Source organism: Festucalex cinctus, chromosome 14, assembly GCF_051991245.1.
Source record: "Festucalex cinctus isolate MCC-2025b chromosome 14, RoL_Fcin_1.0, whole genome shotgun sequence".
Classification (NCBI taxonomy): Eukaryota; Metazoa; Chordata; class Actinopteri; order Syngnathiformes; family Syngnathidae; genus Festucalex; species Festucalex cinctus.
Window position 1 is genome coordinate 17,730,752 of NC_135424.1, and position 16,275 is coordinate 17,747,026.

The 16,275-nt window shown below is 37.8% G+C and overlaps 1 protein-coding gene across 3 annotated transcripts in view; it reads left to right on the forward strand.

The window, feature by feature from the left end:
• The window catches only part of eys (eyes shut homolog), a 175,017-nt gene that overhangs the window by 61,629 nt on the left and 97,113 nt on the right, over nt 1-16,275 (forward strand). For all 3 annotated transcript variants that reach the window (XM_077495542.1, XM_077495543.1, XM_077495544.1), the window contains exons 20-24: nt 625-738; nt 1,772-1,969; nt 5,713-5,834; nt 7,471-7,589; nt 8,903-9,162. In XM_077495542.1, the coding sequence (XP_077351668.1) occupies nt 625-738; nt 1,772-1,969; nt 5,713-5,834; nt 7,471-7,589; nt 8,903-9,162 (813 nt within the window). The remainder of the gene's footprint in view (nt 1-624; nt 739-1,771; nt 1,970-5,712; nt 5,835-7,470; nt 7,590-8,902; nt 9,163-16,275) is intronic.

The window sequence follows — 16,275 nt, forward strand, 5'->3', positions numbered from 1 at the left end:
AAATCCCAGAGAGGAAGATTGCTGTTCATTTTGATCAATAACACTAGCTGCACCGTGGAATCTGGGGATGAAAGAGAAGCTCTGAGTAATCGCTGTGAATAATATGTTGAGCAGAATCTTTCATTAAGAAAAGTTTCAAAGTTACATGTTGAAATTCTTTACTTTACTGTCGGGGTTTTATTTGTTTGTTGATTCTGCCCTGTGACAAAGAAGATATTTTGAAGTTTGTGGTCCATTTTGATTTGATCTAATTTGTCAGTGAATAATCCCTGTAATTGTGTTGACACTTGTTTATGCTTTGGACATCTGGGATCATCTGGTTTTGGTGCATAGGTCTGCATTCCATAATGCAAATGATGTAATTCCAAACGATGAACGCCCGCAATAGTGACTATCGACACACCTTACTGCTGTATCTTCTTTTTTCTTGATCTGACTGGCTCGCATTCAATGTGGCATGTTGAACATTTTTCCATGTTCTATCAACTCTTTCCTATAAAAGACACAATTACTGTTTAGCGAATAGGCTTGATGTTAAAACAATAACTATTTCACCCAATAATTACAGTAAAATGGGAGTTTTTGTTTTTAATTATGTACAATATTTATTTTATTTTATTGAAGGGACACTTTGTGAACTTCACATTGATGAGTGTGCTTCATCACCTTGCAAGAATGGAGCCACATGCATTGACCAGCCTGGTAATTACTTTTGCCAGTGTCTGCCTCCTTTTAAAGGTAATGAACACGCAGAAAAAAAAAAAGAAAAAGAAAAAAAAAAAAAGAAAAAACAAGAAAAAGTTAATTAACTTCACATACTATTATTTTCACCTGTCTGAACTCACTTCACATCTCAAAAAATGAGCACATCTTCATTTATGAACAGATATTAAAGAATTATTAAAGAATAAACATGTGGTTTATTCAGACTTATGCTTGCTCATCAACTAAATATGTAGTTCAAGTGTCATTGTATGGTGATGATTGCATAAACAATGCTGGTACTTTAGGCCAATGTACGATGATTAAAGTAGGTCAAGCATTAAACAGAGTAGTAAGAGTAATGAGGCAAAGCTGTTACTACAAAATCAGTTATACTTTGCATTGTTGCAACAGTTAATACTGTTGCATTTGTTCTCTTGTGGGAGCAATGCTAAAAGATGAAACAAATTCTTGGTTTCCACTTTTTATTTATTTATTTTTATTTTTTATTTTTTTAATTAACCACCAAAGGTCCAATTGACCATTTTGGCCAAAATATTAAATGAAACAAAATAAATGGTGATTAACCATTCATGAACACGATAGATTTAACACTCCGGTCATATTTAATTCTTTATCATCATCTAGTGATTCTTTATTTCATTGGTTTAAAGTACTGATTTAATGGAATGGATAGTGCATTGTTTGTTCTTGGTGAATACACCCAAACATCCATGTTTCCATAATATTCTGGAGCCCAATTCTAATCTCATCTTTCCTCTTATGGCTTAATATGTCTTTTATGGTTTCCATTTAACAATTCAACTGCTGAACCAGGAAACACACACTAAATTCAATACTATATTTCTGACATGTAATTGAATTTAAATATTTTTAAAAGTTACGCTACAGCAGCTTTTGGTAGTCTGTATTTTTCTTTTTTTCAGACATTCTCTCAGGCACTCGTGAGCTTGAGTTCAAGAAATAAGACAATAAGTCGTTAACAAACGCAGCCTGCTATTTGAGTCTATTTTCCACAACCTTGGATGCTTCTTTGTATTCGCCCTAGGTCCAAATTGTGACTTGTTACCCTGTGAGGCCAGCAATCCCTGTGAGAACGGAGCCTTGTGTGTGGAAGAGTTGGATGAGGACCATTACCCTTTGGGCTTCCGGTGTCGCTGTCACAGAGGATTCACGGGCCCCCGCTGTGAAATCAACGTGGATGAGTGCAGCTCGAGCCCATGTGTCAATGGATTTTGCTATGATGGTAAAACATTTCACCATGCCAACATGCATAATGATATAGTCGAACTGTCTGACATTTTACAGCTGGGTCAATGCTGAAACTAATAAGGGTGTAATGTGAATGGGATGCTGCCATCTGATAGGATCATCTAGGACACTGTCTGCAAGCGTTGGCCTCCTTATTTGCATCACATAAAATGAAATCGGTGCGTAGTATAAATGTTGTGCAATTAAAAATGGCATGTTTTTTTTTACATTCCGGTCATCCATGTTGAGTTCCCATCTATTGCAATGGGTATGTAAAATTAAAAATGATTGTAAACATAGCGGCATACAAGTTAATTCACACAGTCAAGATTTTCTGGGTTTGAAACTTGATCCTTTTACATTCTAAAGTCAAGCATGTTTGGTTACTTGGAGATGTTTATAAATTAGCCATAAATGTGTTTTGATTGCCGACCAGTCCAATCTCGCCCAAAGTCAGGAGGGACAATACCCAGCTCACCTGTGACCCTAATGAGGGTATGCAGCACTGAAATTATATGGAAGAATGGACTACTATATTGAAATCTAATTATTGCCTGAAATCTGACCTTATTTTGACGTTCAGTATTTAAGATCAGGAACTAGGAATGAGAAGAATAGAAAAATGCTATATTGGGATATGTAGGTCCTTCTTTGAAGCAGTGGTTCTTATCCTGGGTTCGATTGAACCCCAGAGGTTCGTTGAGCCAATCTTAGGGGTTCGGCGAAGGTCAAAACCATGGCTGGACTGGCACAAAAATATCGGCCCTGGCATTTTGATTTCAGTTTGCTATCTATATTCGAAATGGATTAATGGACTGACCCTTCTAAATTGTGGGCCAGTCTCTTGTGATAAAATGTAGAAAAATAATCGTGAAAAAGCACTGTATCAGCCCCCAAAGAGGCCGGCCCGCCGGGCATCTGCCCTCTATGCCAGATGGCCACTCCAGCCCTGGTCAAGACACACTCGTATTAGTGGTATCGATACTTGGTGTCCGTATCAGTGACTCTCATCCCTGATAATTACTATACAACTTGAGACCTGGCTCCACAAGTTCAACAATTATATAAAAAACGCATTCTTACACCAGTAATCAGTATTTTTCTAAAAGGTTGTCGCCCCCCCCCCCCTTTTTTTTTTTTTTTTTTTGTTTGAATTGCTACATTGTATACTATATTCCCAAAGTCGTTAAGTTCATTAATTTTTTTTTTTGTGAGCCTGTGACGCAGTGGCCCACTTCATTACCGTACACCTCAGCCAGCTGTCTGGACTAATCTTGATTGCGGCCAGTTCACTGCAGGTCAGTGACGCGGGGCCTCTCTAGGACCCACTGGCCTGCCGTTCAGCACCAGCCAGCCCCCATCTCGAGGGAGAGCACTGCAGAGCCACAGTGGCTGAGATGAGTAATGCTGCTGCCACCCAAGACCAAAAGCATTTAATGAGAGTAATAGTGGCTACACACACCAAGACAGAGTGACAGCATAGATTACGTGGTAAATCTTTGGGATAATGAAGAATCCTGGGACCCTGACTGGGGAAGTAATAAATTCACTCCTGAAAGAAGCGCAATTACCTCTGTCACTGGCTAACTGTGCATCAATGTTGAGTTGCTGATACAGAGTGATGCATCCCATGTCATTAGGAAGGAACGTGTGAGGTGGAAACACATTATAAACTGAGAATATTTCACAAAGTGCTGTAAGGAATTGACACTTTTTGTAAGATGAAAAAAAAATCCTCTTTCACCTTCACTTGAACTGTGACCACTGATAATGTGGAGGGAAAAAAAAGAAAAAAAAATGTTTGGTTAAGATGTTTAATCCTTCTGTTATGCTGTGGGTCAAAATGACCCACTTTCAAGTTAAGTAAAAAATATTTACTTTTCACTGTCACACTTGGCACCAACAGACGATGAATGGTTAATTTTAACATTTGAAATGAAAACAGTTAATAAGCAGCTATAAGAATGTATTTCTGGATGCTTTTGGAAGATTTAGTGTATCTAGTTTTATATATAAAAAATACTAAAAATGGTTAAGTTTAACTTTTGTTCAATGAAAACGTTTACTTATGTGCTATAACTATGTTTAATGTGTTGGTTTTGGAAAGTTAATTCCGGGTCAATTCCAGGTTATATTTTAAGAGTGAAAAAGTATTAACAGTTTCATCAATAGACAATTAAAATGGTTCACTTTGATGTATTTTCAATTACAAGATAAAATGTTTATCGCAATGCCTTTGGAACATTAAACATAGTCTGAGTCAAATTGACCCATTTTAAAGTTAAAAAACTGCAAATTAGTAGGTTTTTTTCCCCCCATGAAACTTCTCAATTAAATTAGTTCACTTAGACATATTTTCAATTAAAAATGTTTATTGGAATGCTTTTGGAACATAAAACACAGCCTGGGTCAAATTGACCCATTTTAACATTGAAGATCCAAATAAGTATTTATTTATTTATTTATTTATTTATTTATTTATTTTCGCTATATGAAATTTCTCATCATTTAAAATGGTTCACTTTGACATATCTTTAATTGAAATGGTTACTGATGAAAACGAGAATGCTTTTGGAACATTAAACATAGCCTGGGTCAAATTGACCTATTTTAAAATTTAAGAACTACAAATTATTATTATTATTATTATTATTATTATTATTATTATTATTATTATTATTATTATTGTTGTTGTTGTTGTTGTTTAAGAACTACAAATTATTATTATTATTATTATTATTGTTGTTGTTGTTGTTGTTGTTGTTGTTGCTATTATTATTTTTATTATTATTATTATTAATGTAATGTTCCAATGAATGGCTTATTTTGACATATTTGCATCATGTGCTATAATAATTCATGGTTAGGGTGCTTTTTATTTTTTATTTTTTTATTTTTTTTTTAAGTACATTAAACATAGCCCGGGGCAGCATGGTGGTTGACAGGTTAGCACGTCCGCCTCCCAGTTCTGAGGACTTGGGTTCGAGTCCAGGCTCTGGCCTGCCTGGGTGGAGTTTGCATGTTCTCCCCGTGCCTGCTCCGGGTACTCCGGTCTCCTCCCACATTCCAAAGACATGCATGGCAGGTTAATTGGGTGCTCTGAATTGTCCCTAGGTGTGCGTGTGAGTGTGGATGGTTGTTCGTCTCTGTGTGCCCTGTGATTGGCTGGCAACCAGTCCAGGGTGTCCCCTGCCTCCTGCCCAAAGCCAGCTGAAATAGGCTCCAGCACCCCCCACGACCCTTGTGAGGAATAAGCGGTCAAGAAAATGAATAGATGGATAAACATAGCCCGGGTCAATCTGACCCATTTCAAAGTTAAAATACTACAAATAGTAGCATTTCATGAAACTTTAGTTGGTACAAATGGTCCTTCTGAAATATTTACAATGAAATTGGTTAATGATGTTTATTGGGAAGCATTTTTATAGTTAAATAAAACCTGGGTCAAATTGACCAAGGGAGATTAATGCTATTCCTGAGAAACAGGAAGGTTAAAGTGCCAAACCCTGCCAGACTGATCCATTGAACGCTGCTGTGGTACAGCGGTGAGCTGTACTGCTAGAAAAATCCACTCATTTGAACAGTTGAACAGTTGTCATTAATAGAATGGCTCCACACTGAGAAATTATTGCTGATGCTAGCAATTAGCTGTGTAGAAATGGAGCGCTACCTGCTGAGAGCAGTGACTAGTAATTGATGATGCAAGGAGATGTAAGTAAACTGCTGATCTCGTTTCAGTTGTAGATGGCTTTTATTGCCTTTGCAGTCCTGGCTATGCTGGCCTGCAGTGTGAGAAAGACGTTGACGACTGCATGAACAATCTGTGCAGTAGCCACTCAATATGTAAGGATCTCCATCTGGTAAGTAGACCGATTTTTTTTTCTTTCTATATCGCAATATAATGGAGTGATGTTTTGAAAGGGCGTTCAAATGGAAATGCGTCCCATTAATCAGTGCAGTCGGTAATACCCATTGCATATGGACTGAAGTGATTCACATAAGGTATTGCTGACTGCCTGATGACCATTATGCTTTTACAGCATAGTGACATGTGTGTTGTAGTAAAATATACACAGCTGTCTGATATCATTATTAGTTGCATATCCAAAGGGAGATGAAATGTGTCAGCACCATCAGGGTTGTGTAGGCAGCTTCCGACAGACTGTCGTGGTCTTATTGTGGGATTTATTCACCAACTGAGTGAGTCAATTTGCTACCTAGACAAAGCAAGCAAGTAGTGACTCGTATTCTATGTTCCCCCCTGTTTATGTCGATTTTCACCAAGTACCATTTTTTTTTGTTTTTTTTTTGTCCTTTCTTTGGTTGAGAACTGACAGTGCCTCTGCTGGTTGCAGATAGGTAGTGCAGTCCATTTTGCCTCGCACCCAATGGCTCGGTCAATCAATTACAAGTAATTGACTTTTTTTTTTTTTTTTTTGCCAGCCCAGAGTGTCCTAAAAGTCATCATGCCTATCTGTTATATCAAATATTTTCTCCACTGGAACATTTTACTGGATTTTATTAATTATTTTCCAACCTCTCCCGAAACTCATTACGAAGACTTTTTTTTTTTTCTTTTTTTTTTCCTACATAGTCCTGTTTACAGCCCAGCCATCGCTTTCTCTGAATACAGTGTCCTATGGAGCTTATTTTGGAAAATTGCTGTCCCTGAAGGTGACTTAGCAGTAAAAATGAGATTATGTTGTATTGCCAGGGGTAAAGAATCCGAATATCCTGAAGGTATCTAATTTATCATGAGACGGCTGCACCCAGCAGTCATATCAGGAGCGTTTTAACTGCACCCCGCTACGCCTTAGCATATACGCAATTCTGATTAGCATACATACCTTCAACCCACAGCATCCTGAACCATCAGACAAAACATTGGCAATTACGAATCTTGGAAAAGCCTTTGACCACATAAGTGCGCCAATACCTTATGCAAAGTGCAATCTAAATTAAACCAGTTGTTTGTGGTTGTGTAACAAACCATTAATCTTCCATGATATGATTAATTGTACTAATGCAGATTGCAGTGATGAAATAAAGGACACATCGCTCACATGCAGGCAGTGAAACAAACAAAAAAGCAGAATAAAGAAGATGTGTTTTAAATGTTCTCAGCAAAATATGTAGATGATATTGGAAGTTAGCATATGCTTTGAATGACATAAGCTGAAAACAAGCTTTCATTTCATCCACAGGGTGGGTGGGATGAGAAATGCATATGCAGTGATGCGAAATGTACGACAAGCGTGACTCTTCCACAGTTCAAATAGATTCCCAAATGGAATGCATATTTGATGCGAGTGGAAGGTTTTGCTGTTTATTACGTTCAGGATTTTTTTTTCCTTTCTTTTTTGCCAGCATGTGTATGTTAAAATGTAACAAAGTGAATTAAGCAGTCCTAACAGATATAAACTATTCTGTCCGTTGGCCATTTTCCACTCTAATCCGAAGGCTTCTTTTGTTGTTGTTGTTTTTGTTTTAATGTAGAGTTACGAGTGTGTATGTCACGCCGGCTGGGAGGGAAAGTACTGCCAACAAGAAATTGATAAATGTTTGTCACAGCCCTGCAAAAACAACGCCACCTGCATTGAACTCAACGGCTACAAGTAGGTGCATGGGTACAAGATAAACCAGGCATAACAAATAAATCAATAAATACATAAACAGATAGCATAATGCCCTTTTATTGGTAAAAGACATAATGATTTGAATATGGCAAGTAAAACAAATGAGTCAATGACTGCCTCACAGCATGACAGCGGATGTGTGACTCATTGGAGACGTCTAACTGCTCCAGCAAGAAAAAAAGCAAAAAAAAGCAAAAGAAAGGAAGGAATTGTGTTTTAGTTCTCACTGCCACCAAGTGGAATAATTTACCCGCTGCTTCACTGCTTTAGATCCCAAACCCACTTTGCTCGATCGAAATTGCTTGGCTACTATAGCCTATGTATGTTAAGGCTACTCCAGTGATGGGCTCAGGTGCTTGAGAGGTTGTCTCGCATTCGGAAGGTTGCAGGTTCAACCCCTAGTGAGTACTCAAAACCTTTTGTACACCTAGAGAGTCCTACCTGCAGCTGTTTAAGATGATATGTCTGAACATATTGGAGATGAAACACCTGAAATATTGACCTCCACTCGAATAGATGCCATGCAGGGCACGTCCTCCACTTAAAAAAAAAGAAGCCCTCACCCCAATCGAGGCCTCCTTTTTTTCCTCTCAAAAAAAGAAAACAGGTGGTGCCTGTAATTACTTTAGTATGACTGATACTCTCATACATCACAATCACAAAGCGCTAGGTGTGTTCACAGATGTTGTTCACACTCAGGCATTAAAGAGTTAGCCGACCTCTTGAGCCCAGCTGGATTGATATACATTGCCAACTGCATGGCTAAACAAAACAGCAGTACCTTTACTCTTGCATGTAAATCTGTCAGATTATTGAAAGTGACACAGGTGTTGTAAAGAGTTTACTTTATGTGGAGATTTTATTTTATTTTATTTTTTGTATTTCTGCTTGCCATCTCACATCTTTGGGTCTCACTTTTTATTTGCAGCTTCTCTAGAACGTTTGAAACTCTAGATAATCTTGATTTATTGTCACACTGTGACCCTAATGAGGACAATCGGTAGAAAAAATTTACGAAAAGTTATGCAGTGGTAACTTGACAGAACGAAAACGAAAAGTGTAGTGTGTTTTGTTGGCATCGAATGAAATAATACAATTTCAAATAATAGAAATGGGAAAATGTTAATAGAATGAATTAAACTTGTTAGCCCAGGTTGGAATACATACATATGGTTAGCAATTTTGAGCCATTCAGTCTGACTATTTCATATTCAGTACATATTCAGAATGCAGGATCTTTACTCAGTAAGATTTACAGAAACATTTTTTTTTCCATTTTTGGTGTCTCCAAGGTGTATTTGCTCACCAGGCTGGACAGGTGTGGACTGCGCTGAGGGAGTGAATGAGTGCGAATCCGGGCCTTGTCTAAATGGAGCTTGGTGTCAGGAGTCGCACGTACCTGGGGATTTCTTATGCATCTGCCCCCCTTTTCTCAGCGGCCCATTGTGCAACCAGCCTTATGACCCATGTGATCCCCTCCACAATCCCTGCCTGCACAACTCCACCTGCCTGGCACGCTTCGATGGAACGGCCTTCTGCACATGCCCAGCTGGTGAGTGCGCACATAGCCTCATCCGCACATTGAAGGTTTTTTTGAGGGGGGAGGCTAATCTAGTGTAACTACACTAATAGCTTATTCCACTTCAGCAGCCATGCTAATTTTAAGTACAGTCAGGCTTCCAATTGAGCCGTAATTTATGATGCAGAAACTTTTTTTTTTTTTTTGCTCCCATGAACAATATAAGATGCTTGAAAATGAAAACATAATTTTGGTGCATTTTGGTTCAAAAAAGAAAAAAAGGTAAAAAAAAAAATATATAATATGCAGTAAACAATGCAATACAACCACACAATCTGGTGTACAGTATATAAAAAACATAAACTCAAATAATGTTAAAGATTTCTAAATAGATGGCTAAATACAATGCATAGCAACTATTAGCCCCCTTGAACTTTTTTAGCTTTTGCAACAGGAACACAATCGTGAAGTGGAACAAAATTCGGACGATATTTTAAACTTCTTTTTCAAATATCTAGCTGAAAGGTGAGCCAAAATTGTGAATAATCTTTTCTCTCAGTGCAGCCAATCGACTCCAGAAGTTTCCAGATAATTTATGAATGACCCAATGTTGACCTACCGTTGATACCTAAATTAAAGCTGCTGAGGATAAGCGGATCAATGCAGAATATTGACTTTCGAATCGCTACTGCCACCTGTGGACGAAAAATGAAACTGCACACTCCCTTCTTCAGTACACAATGCGCACATGACATCAAATCCGTAAACAGAGGGCGGGAAATTCAAACTCGAATCAATTCTGAAAACTATTGGCCAGCAGCTTGCAGGAGTGCTTTGGGAATCCCGATAAAGAAAGTGCTTACTGTCTCTAGTGCTAATTGAAGAGTGGAACATGTAAAAAAAAAATTTGCCAGCTGTATATTTTGTCGAGCAATCTTCTGAAATTTATGCATGAATTTATTTCAACTCACAAAATAAGTTTTCCCCACTGAAAAGTTTGTCAAACCAGCTGTAGAACAAAAACTGAAGCTGCTGCCACAATTTCACCTCACCTCATTCCACCATATGGTCATGATTTGCATTCATTTGTATATTTTACCATATTTAAAAAAAAAATTCCCGAACCCACTTGTGCTGTGGGCTGTTTGGTGACTACAAATATTTGTTTTTCTTCTAGCCCACCAAACTTGCAATGAATTTGTAGTCTGTGTCAAGCAAGTCGGTTTAAGCACCACCTGTCAGCCAGCAAGCAATTAATGTTAATGAGATAGAGATAGATATTGGTTGAACTGTTGTTTTAAGGCAATCTCGAAAACAATATAAAAATGTGGATCTTCAATAAGATTGGCTATAATAACCATGTATGTTGATGAGGTGACCACTTGAGAGGTTTAAGTTGATACTTCAGAAATTGCTGAGCGTTTGACTGCTCTAAAGCACCAGTATCACTGTTCTGTGCCTAATGGCGCTATCAGTGAGGAGAGGAAGCGATGTTTCCAGATATAAATAGAACGGCTGGGTTGCTTTCTGAAGGTTTCCTTGGAGAGGAATAAGAAATTAGGTGCTTGCTGCATACATTACACCAAGAGCTTTGCGTGGGCTCGCTCGTTTTCACTTCACGAAAGCTTGATGACTCACTCCTTCCATTATTATTCAGCATACATTCATCCTACGTAGCTACTACTTGTTGGGTTCTTTTGGCTTTTTTGTGTGTGTTTTTTTCCGTAACCTAAGCCAGATAAATGAAGTTTCATAAGGACTGATAATATCCTGATTCACAATACTTAAATGCTCTTTTTTTTTTTCACTTATTGTATCATTTAATGCATATGAATTCATTAGCATCCCCAAGGCTAAAAACAAGCTTACAACTGGGATAGCCCTTACAAATAGAATGCATGTCATTCATATTCAATAGGTGAGTCTGTGGGACATGAACTGAATTTTGCGGTTCAGGAGAGGAATACTGTTTACTTCATTAACTTTTGACCGCAGCTTCCTCCACTGTTGTGGAAGAACATCTGCATACATTCACTGGCCACAACATTAGGTGTGCTGTTGCAGTCTGATGGGATCCGATACAAGGATTGATTAAAAATAAATAAATAAATAAATAAATAAATAAATAAATAAATAAATAGGGCGGCACGGTAGCCTAGTGGTTAGCACGTCCGCTTCCCAGTTCTGAGGTCTCCGGTTCGAGTCCAGGCTCGGACCTTCCTGGGTGGAGTTTGCATGTTCTCCCCGTGCCCGCGTGGGTCTTCTCCGGGTACTCCGGTCTCCTCCCACATTCCAAAGACATGCATGGCAGGTTAATTGGGCGCTCCGAATTGTCCCGAGGTGTGCGTGTGAGTGTGGATGGTTGTTCGTCTCTGTGTGCCCTGCGATTGGTTGGCAACCAGTCCAGGGTGTCCCCCGCCTACTGCCCAGAGCCAGCTGAGATAGGCGCCAGCAGCCCCCGCGACCCTTGTGAGGAATAAGCGGTCAAGAAAATGGATGGATGGATGGATGGATAGATAAATAAATAAAAAATAGGCCTTGCAGGTGATGATGCTCAGTTTTGACTGACTGTCAGGTAGTAATACCGCAATTTGTTTATTATTACTGTTGTAGTTTACAAATGTGACAAATATATGACATAATAGTGTGCACTTCAACAAATAGGTTTCAATATTTACAAATAAATAATACTGAATACACCTGAGAAAAGTAACCTGTGGGATCCCACAGGGTTCAGTATTGGGACCTAAGTTATTTATCAGATTTACATAAATGATATTTTTCTTAATTTGTAACATTTACTGTTGATACAGATTTATTTTGCACAGGGGATAACATAAAACAACTAATAAAAACTGTAGAAAGGGAAATGATTGTGTTAATAAAAGTACATTTATGATTTTTGATGGTATGCAGCTCAATTTTGACATAAAACTAAATTTAAATGGTATTGAAATTGAACGTGTTAGTGAAACAAAGTTTATGGGAGTGATTATTGATCATGAATTTTGTTGGAAGCCACAAATAGAATATTTAAAATGAAAATGAAGTCACTGGTTGTTCTTTGTAAAGCTAAAGATTTCCTTAATAAGAAAGGTTTTTCATATTTGGTACTCTTCTCTTGTGTCTTGTGTCTTCACACTGTGCTGACGTTTGGGGAAATGGACATAAAACAAATATAGACCCATTTATTAAATTATAGGGAGAAAAAAGTAATTAGAATAATTAATAAGGTTGGCTTCTGTATCATGTAAACAACCTAAATAAACTATTGATTCATTTATTCCATCATACTGAGAGGCATTTTACAAAAAAAAAAAAACATTTGAGTTAACAGCTACAAAAAAGGTAAATAATAATAATAATAATAATAATAATAGGAATGCCTCAATATGCAGTTCTAAACCAGTTTAAATTTAAACAATAATATTTCAACATGGCTCTTGTACTGGACCACATGAGCTTATGCAGGTGTACTACATGTCCAGTGCGGATGCCTGCAATGATATATAGCAGTGCTATATAAGAGATGAAGGACTCTCTACAATTGTACAAAGTTTGGAAACCTGCAAAACTATGTCAGCAAATTCAGTGTAATACATAACCAGCAAGAATATCCCCTACTCATTGCTTCTGTTTGTTGTGTGTTAGGGTCAAATCTGGTCTTTAAAACCCCAGTAAAAGTCATTCCGCTTCCTTGTTACATTAAGTCATAATCAGCTTGTGTTTAATTAAGCATGTCCACATTTCATGTTAAGTCACTACATAAGTAAATAAAGAAAATATGAGTAAATATGGGATCATTACTGCAGTATGCATACCTTTTTGTGACATATTTTCATCTGGATTTTTCCCTGGGAGTTTTCAAATACAAAATGGGTGCAATAACAAAATATAATATTTATTCTGCTGCTGTTTCCACTACACAAAACGGGCTCAGCTCTGCTGGGCTTAGTTAACTCATTCACTCCCAAAAACGTATTTATACGTTTTGTTTTTGTTTTTTTTAGGTTTTTGTATGCTGGAGCATTATGACAGCTTTGATGCAGTTTCTGACCTGAAGAGGTCACTTGAAGCAATGGTAGTTATACAAAAAAAGGGGAAACAATGGCCAGCAGGTGGCAGCAAAGTATAAGAGATCAGCCAGGGCCATGTTGCAACAAGCTCCTTTTCCCAGTATTTTCAACAGGTTTGTGAATAATGATGAAACTTAGCTAATTCTAATGCTAATTGCTGCAAAATGTAAAAACAGATACAAATATACTTTTTTTCCTGATGAAAGAAGAGACTTTAATCTTTATTTTGGTAGGTTCCATGTTTTTATAGCAATAGAACATGAAAATGGCTGGGAGTGAATGAGTTAACCCCGAACCTCTACACTACAATATTTGCTTCTTTGCTTGTACTTGCCTGTGTAAGGTAACTGTTTCAGTAATACACACTGCTCTGAAAGTGGCCCAAAAATCCAAGTTACTCTCTTTCTCACTGAATCACCTCTGAGCCATTGGCCAGAAGGCATAAGTCACAGTTCCCATCCAGCACAGATGTTCTCCTTTGCTCTTAATGAGGAAACGTCTGCAGGGAGGGGCAGACCTGAAAGGAGAACAAACTGAAAAGGCTAGCGTAAGGGCAGAGGTCAGGGTGAGGGTTAGTGGGCGACGAAAGCAACAAATGAAACAACAGAAATAGCTTCTGACAGCACAGATTAGTACACATTCACACTCGAACCCATTAAGGCATTTCTGTCCTTGGTTAGTTTTGTGCACATTTGAAGTACACACAACATGCTCCAAAATGACCAATCCCAATGACCAATCAAACAACTTAAAATATTTAAGTTTCCTTCAAGTACATTGTGTGGCACCGTCATATGAAGAATAAAGAAAAAAAAATATCCTTTCAAGTCTTTGAATATTCCTTGAGGTATTTCTGGCCAGATGGAGAACAATCCTCTTTGTTTGCATGGCATGATACACTAGCTTTCACCATCCACAATACTGAGACTGTCCTAACAAACAGTTGGTTAATGAGCGACTGTGAAGCTGTGCCAACGAAAGTCACACATAGCAGGGTTATAAAAGTTTTGGATTGTTCATTATAGTTAGTTTTTTTTTTATTTAGTTTTGACTTTTTTAATTATTCAGTTAGTTTAAATTATTTTTAAGGCATGTTTGTTAAAGGAACAGTTCGGATTTTTTTTTTTACATGAATCTCGATTTCATCCTCACCTCCAGTGTGTGCGATCAGCACTGACTTACCCCTGACAGCGTTCTGTGACTATCAGTTGTATGCGGGGCGCCGCGCAGTGATACGAACAAACAGAAAAATAGTCCGGCGGTAATGGCGTCTGACTTTTTTCAGAAAAGGAGTTTAATGATGCAAATGTATCACTCTTTTGAACACAAATTGTTTTTAGAAGAAAAACGCTTTATTTCCGTGACCCAAGTCAAATTGCCGTCCTCTCGACCAACACCGGACCAGAACTCGCGTCACAGAACGCTGTCAGGGGTAAGTCAGTGACGATCGCACACACTGGAGGTGAGGATGAAATAGAGATTCATGTCAAAAAACCCGAACTGGTCCTTTAATGTTTCTGTTTTTCATTTAACTCCACACAATTATATCTGAGGTCTATTATTTTGGTGCACGTGGTAGAGCGAACACAAAGGGAGTGCAGCCCATCCAAGGGCTAAGGTTTCAGAATGCTAATAATGCTCTATCACTGAGGGCAAAGGGGGGTTTGTTCTTACTCCATTTTTAGCTCGGAGACCACCCTTTCATGTCTAGACAACAGCTGCATGGAAAAAGAGAATTTCTGGAATCAGTCATTCTCCTCATAAAAATTCACCATCGTTAGTGGAATGTATCATGTTGGAGTTTAACCTCTGAGCCCTTCACAGCAGGTCTCTAATAGAGCAGCAACTCTAGGCTTGTTTCACTGTGGTTTCACTGCATAGCAGGATACTTTTGTCCCCAGCAATCTCTCTTCTTTATATGTATGTTTTCCCCCCTTTCATGCTTAAATTAGCTGTCGTGACTTGTGACTGCTGTTGAAAGAGCTTTCGGGCTATGTACAGCTCAGTGTGTTGAACCAATCGCAAGGCTTAGGGCGACCAGTGTGTTCCAAAGTCACCAACGTTCATGCAAGCATCTCATGCAGCCTGTGTTGGTGGGAGCTCAGGGCAGAAGCCTTAGGCAACTTTTACAAACTCTTACATAAGTTTAGCGAGATTGTTTCTTTGAGAATAATATAAGACAAATGCCTGTAAAAATATTTTGATCAACACTTGTATTTTGCAGGAAAACAATCAAAAAGCTGTTTGAACAGTCTTTGAATCAACATACACTTTGTATTTGATGATTTCACATTAAAATTCTAAGGTTTCACTCAAATAAATGTCTGTTACAATCTTTGTAGAAAATAATATTTGAAAAATGTGATTAATTGTGCAAAATATTTAAATATTGTTTGACAATTCATAATGACTGTCTTTACACATCCAACATGTAAGAAAAACTTGAAAATTAACTTTAAAAAATAATTCTAAAATGTGCTTTCAATTTGTACAATTACTCTTGATGGGCCATTAATTGTAGGTTAAGAGACGTATACAAAAAAAGCCTTTATTACAAAACTTTGAAACCACCCATCTTTTCCACAGACACATTTCTTTCCTTCTTTCATTTCTTCCAGACAAAGGAATCACATGCAATTGTGTCAAGTTAAAAGCATGAAATTGGCTTCACCAAGTAAAGAGGCAACAATGAAAGCTTGGTGGTGAGCCTGTTGTTAAATGTAGTTGAGTCACCAGAAGGTGCAGGGAAAAGAAAAATATCAGCGAGCCCTGTGAGCATTGTTAAAGCCTGAGAGCAAAACTGCACACTGCTGTTATGACAACGTTCATGGCTTCATTTGTAAATTTGGAAAACCAGATTTATTAATTAAATAATATACAGTGATGAATATTTGAATCAAGTGCTAAAGGAATGGACCAATGTGTGTTGGTCATGACAGGGCTTGATATTAAAGTGAACCTTAAACATTTCTTAACAATATGTTGAATGTGACCTCACTAGTCTAAACATGACATATTGATAAATATGACATTTTTGGAATATGAGTTATGCAGCAAAATCCAGCCGTTT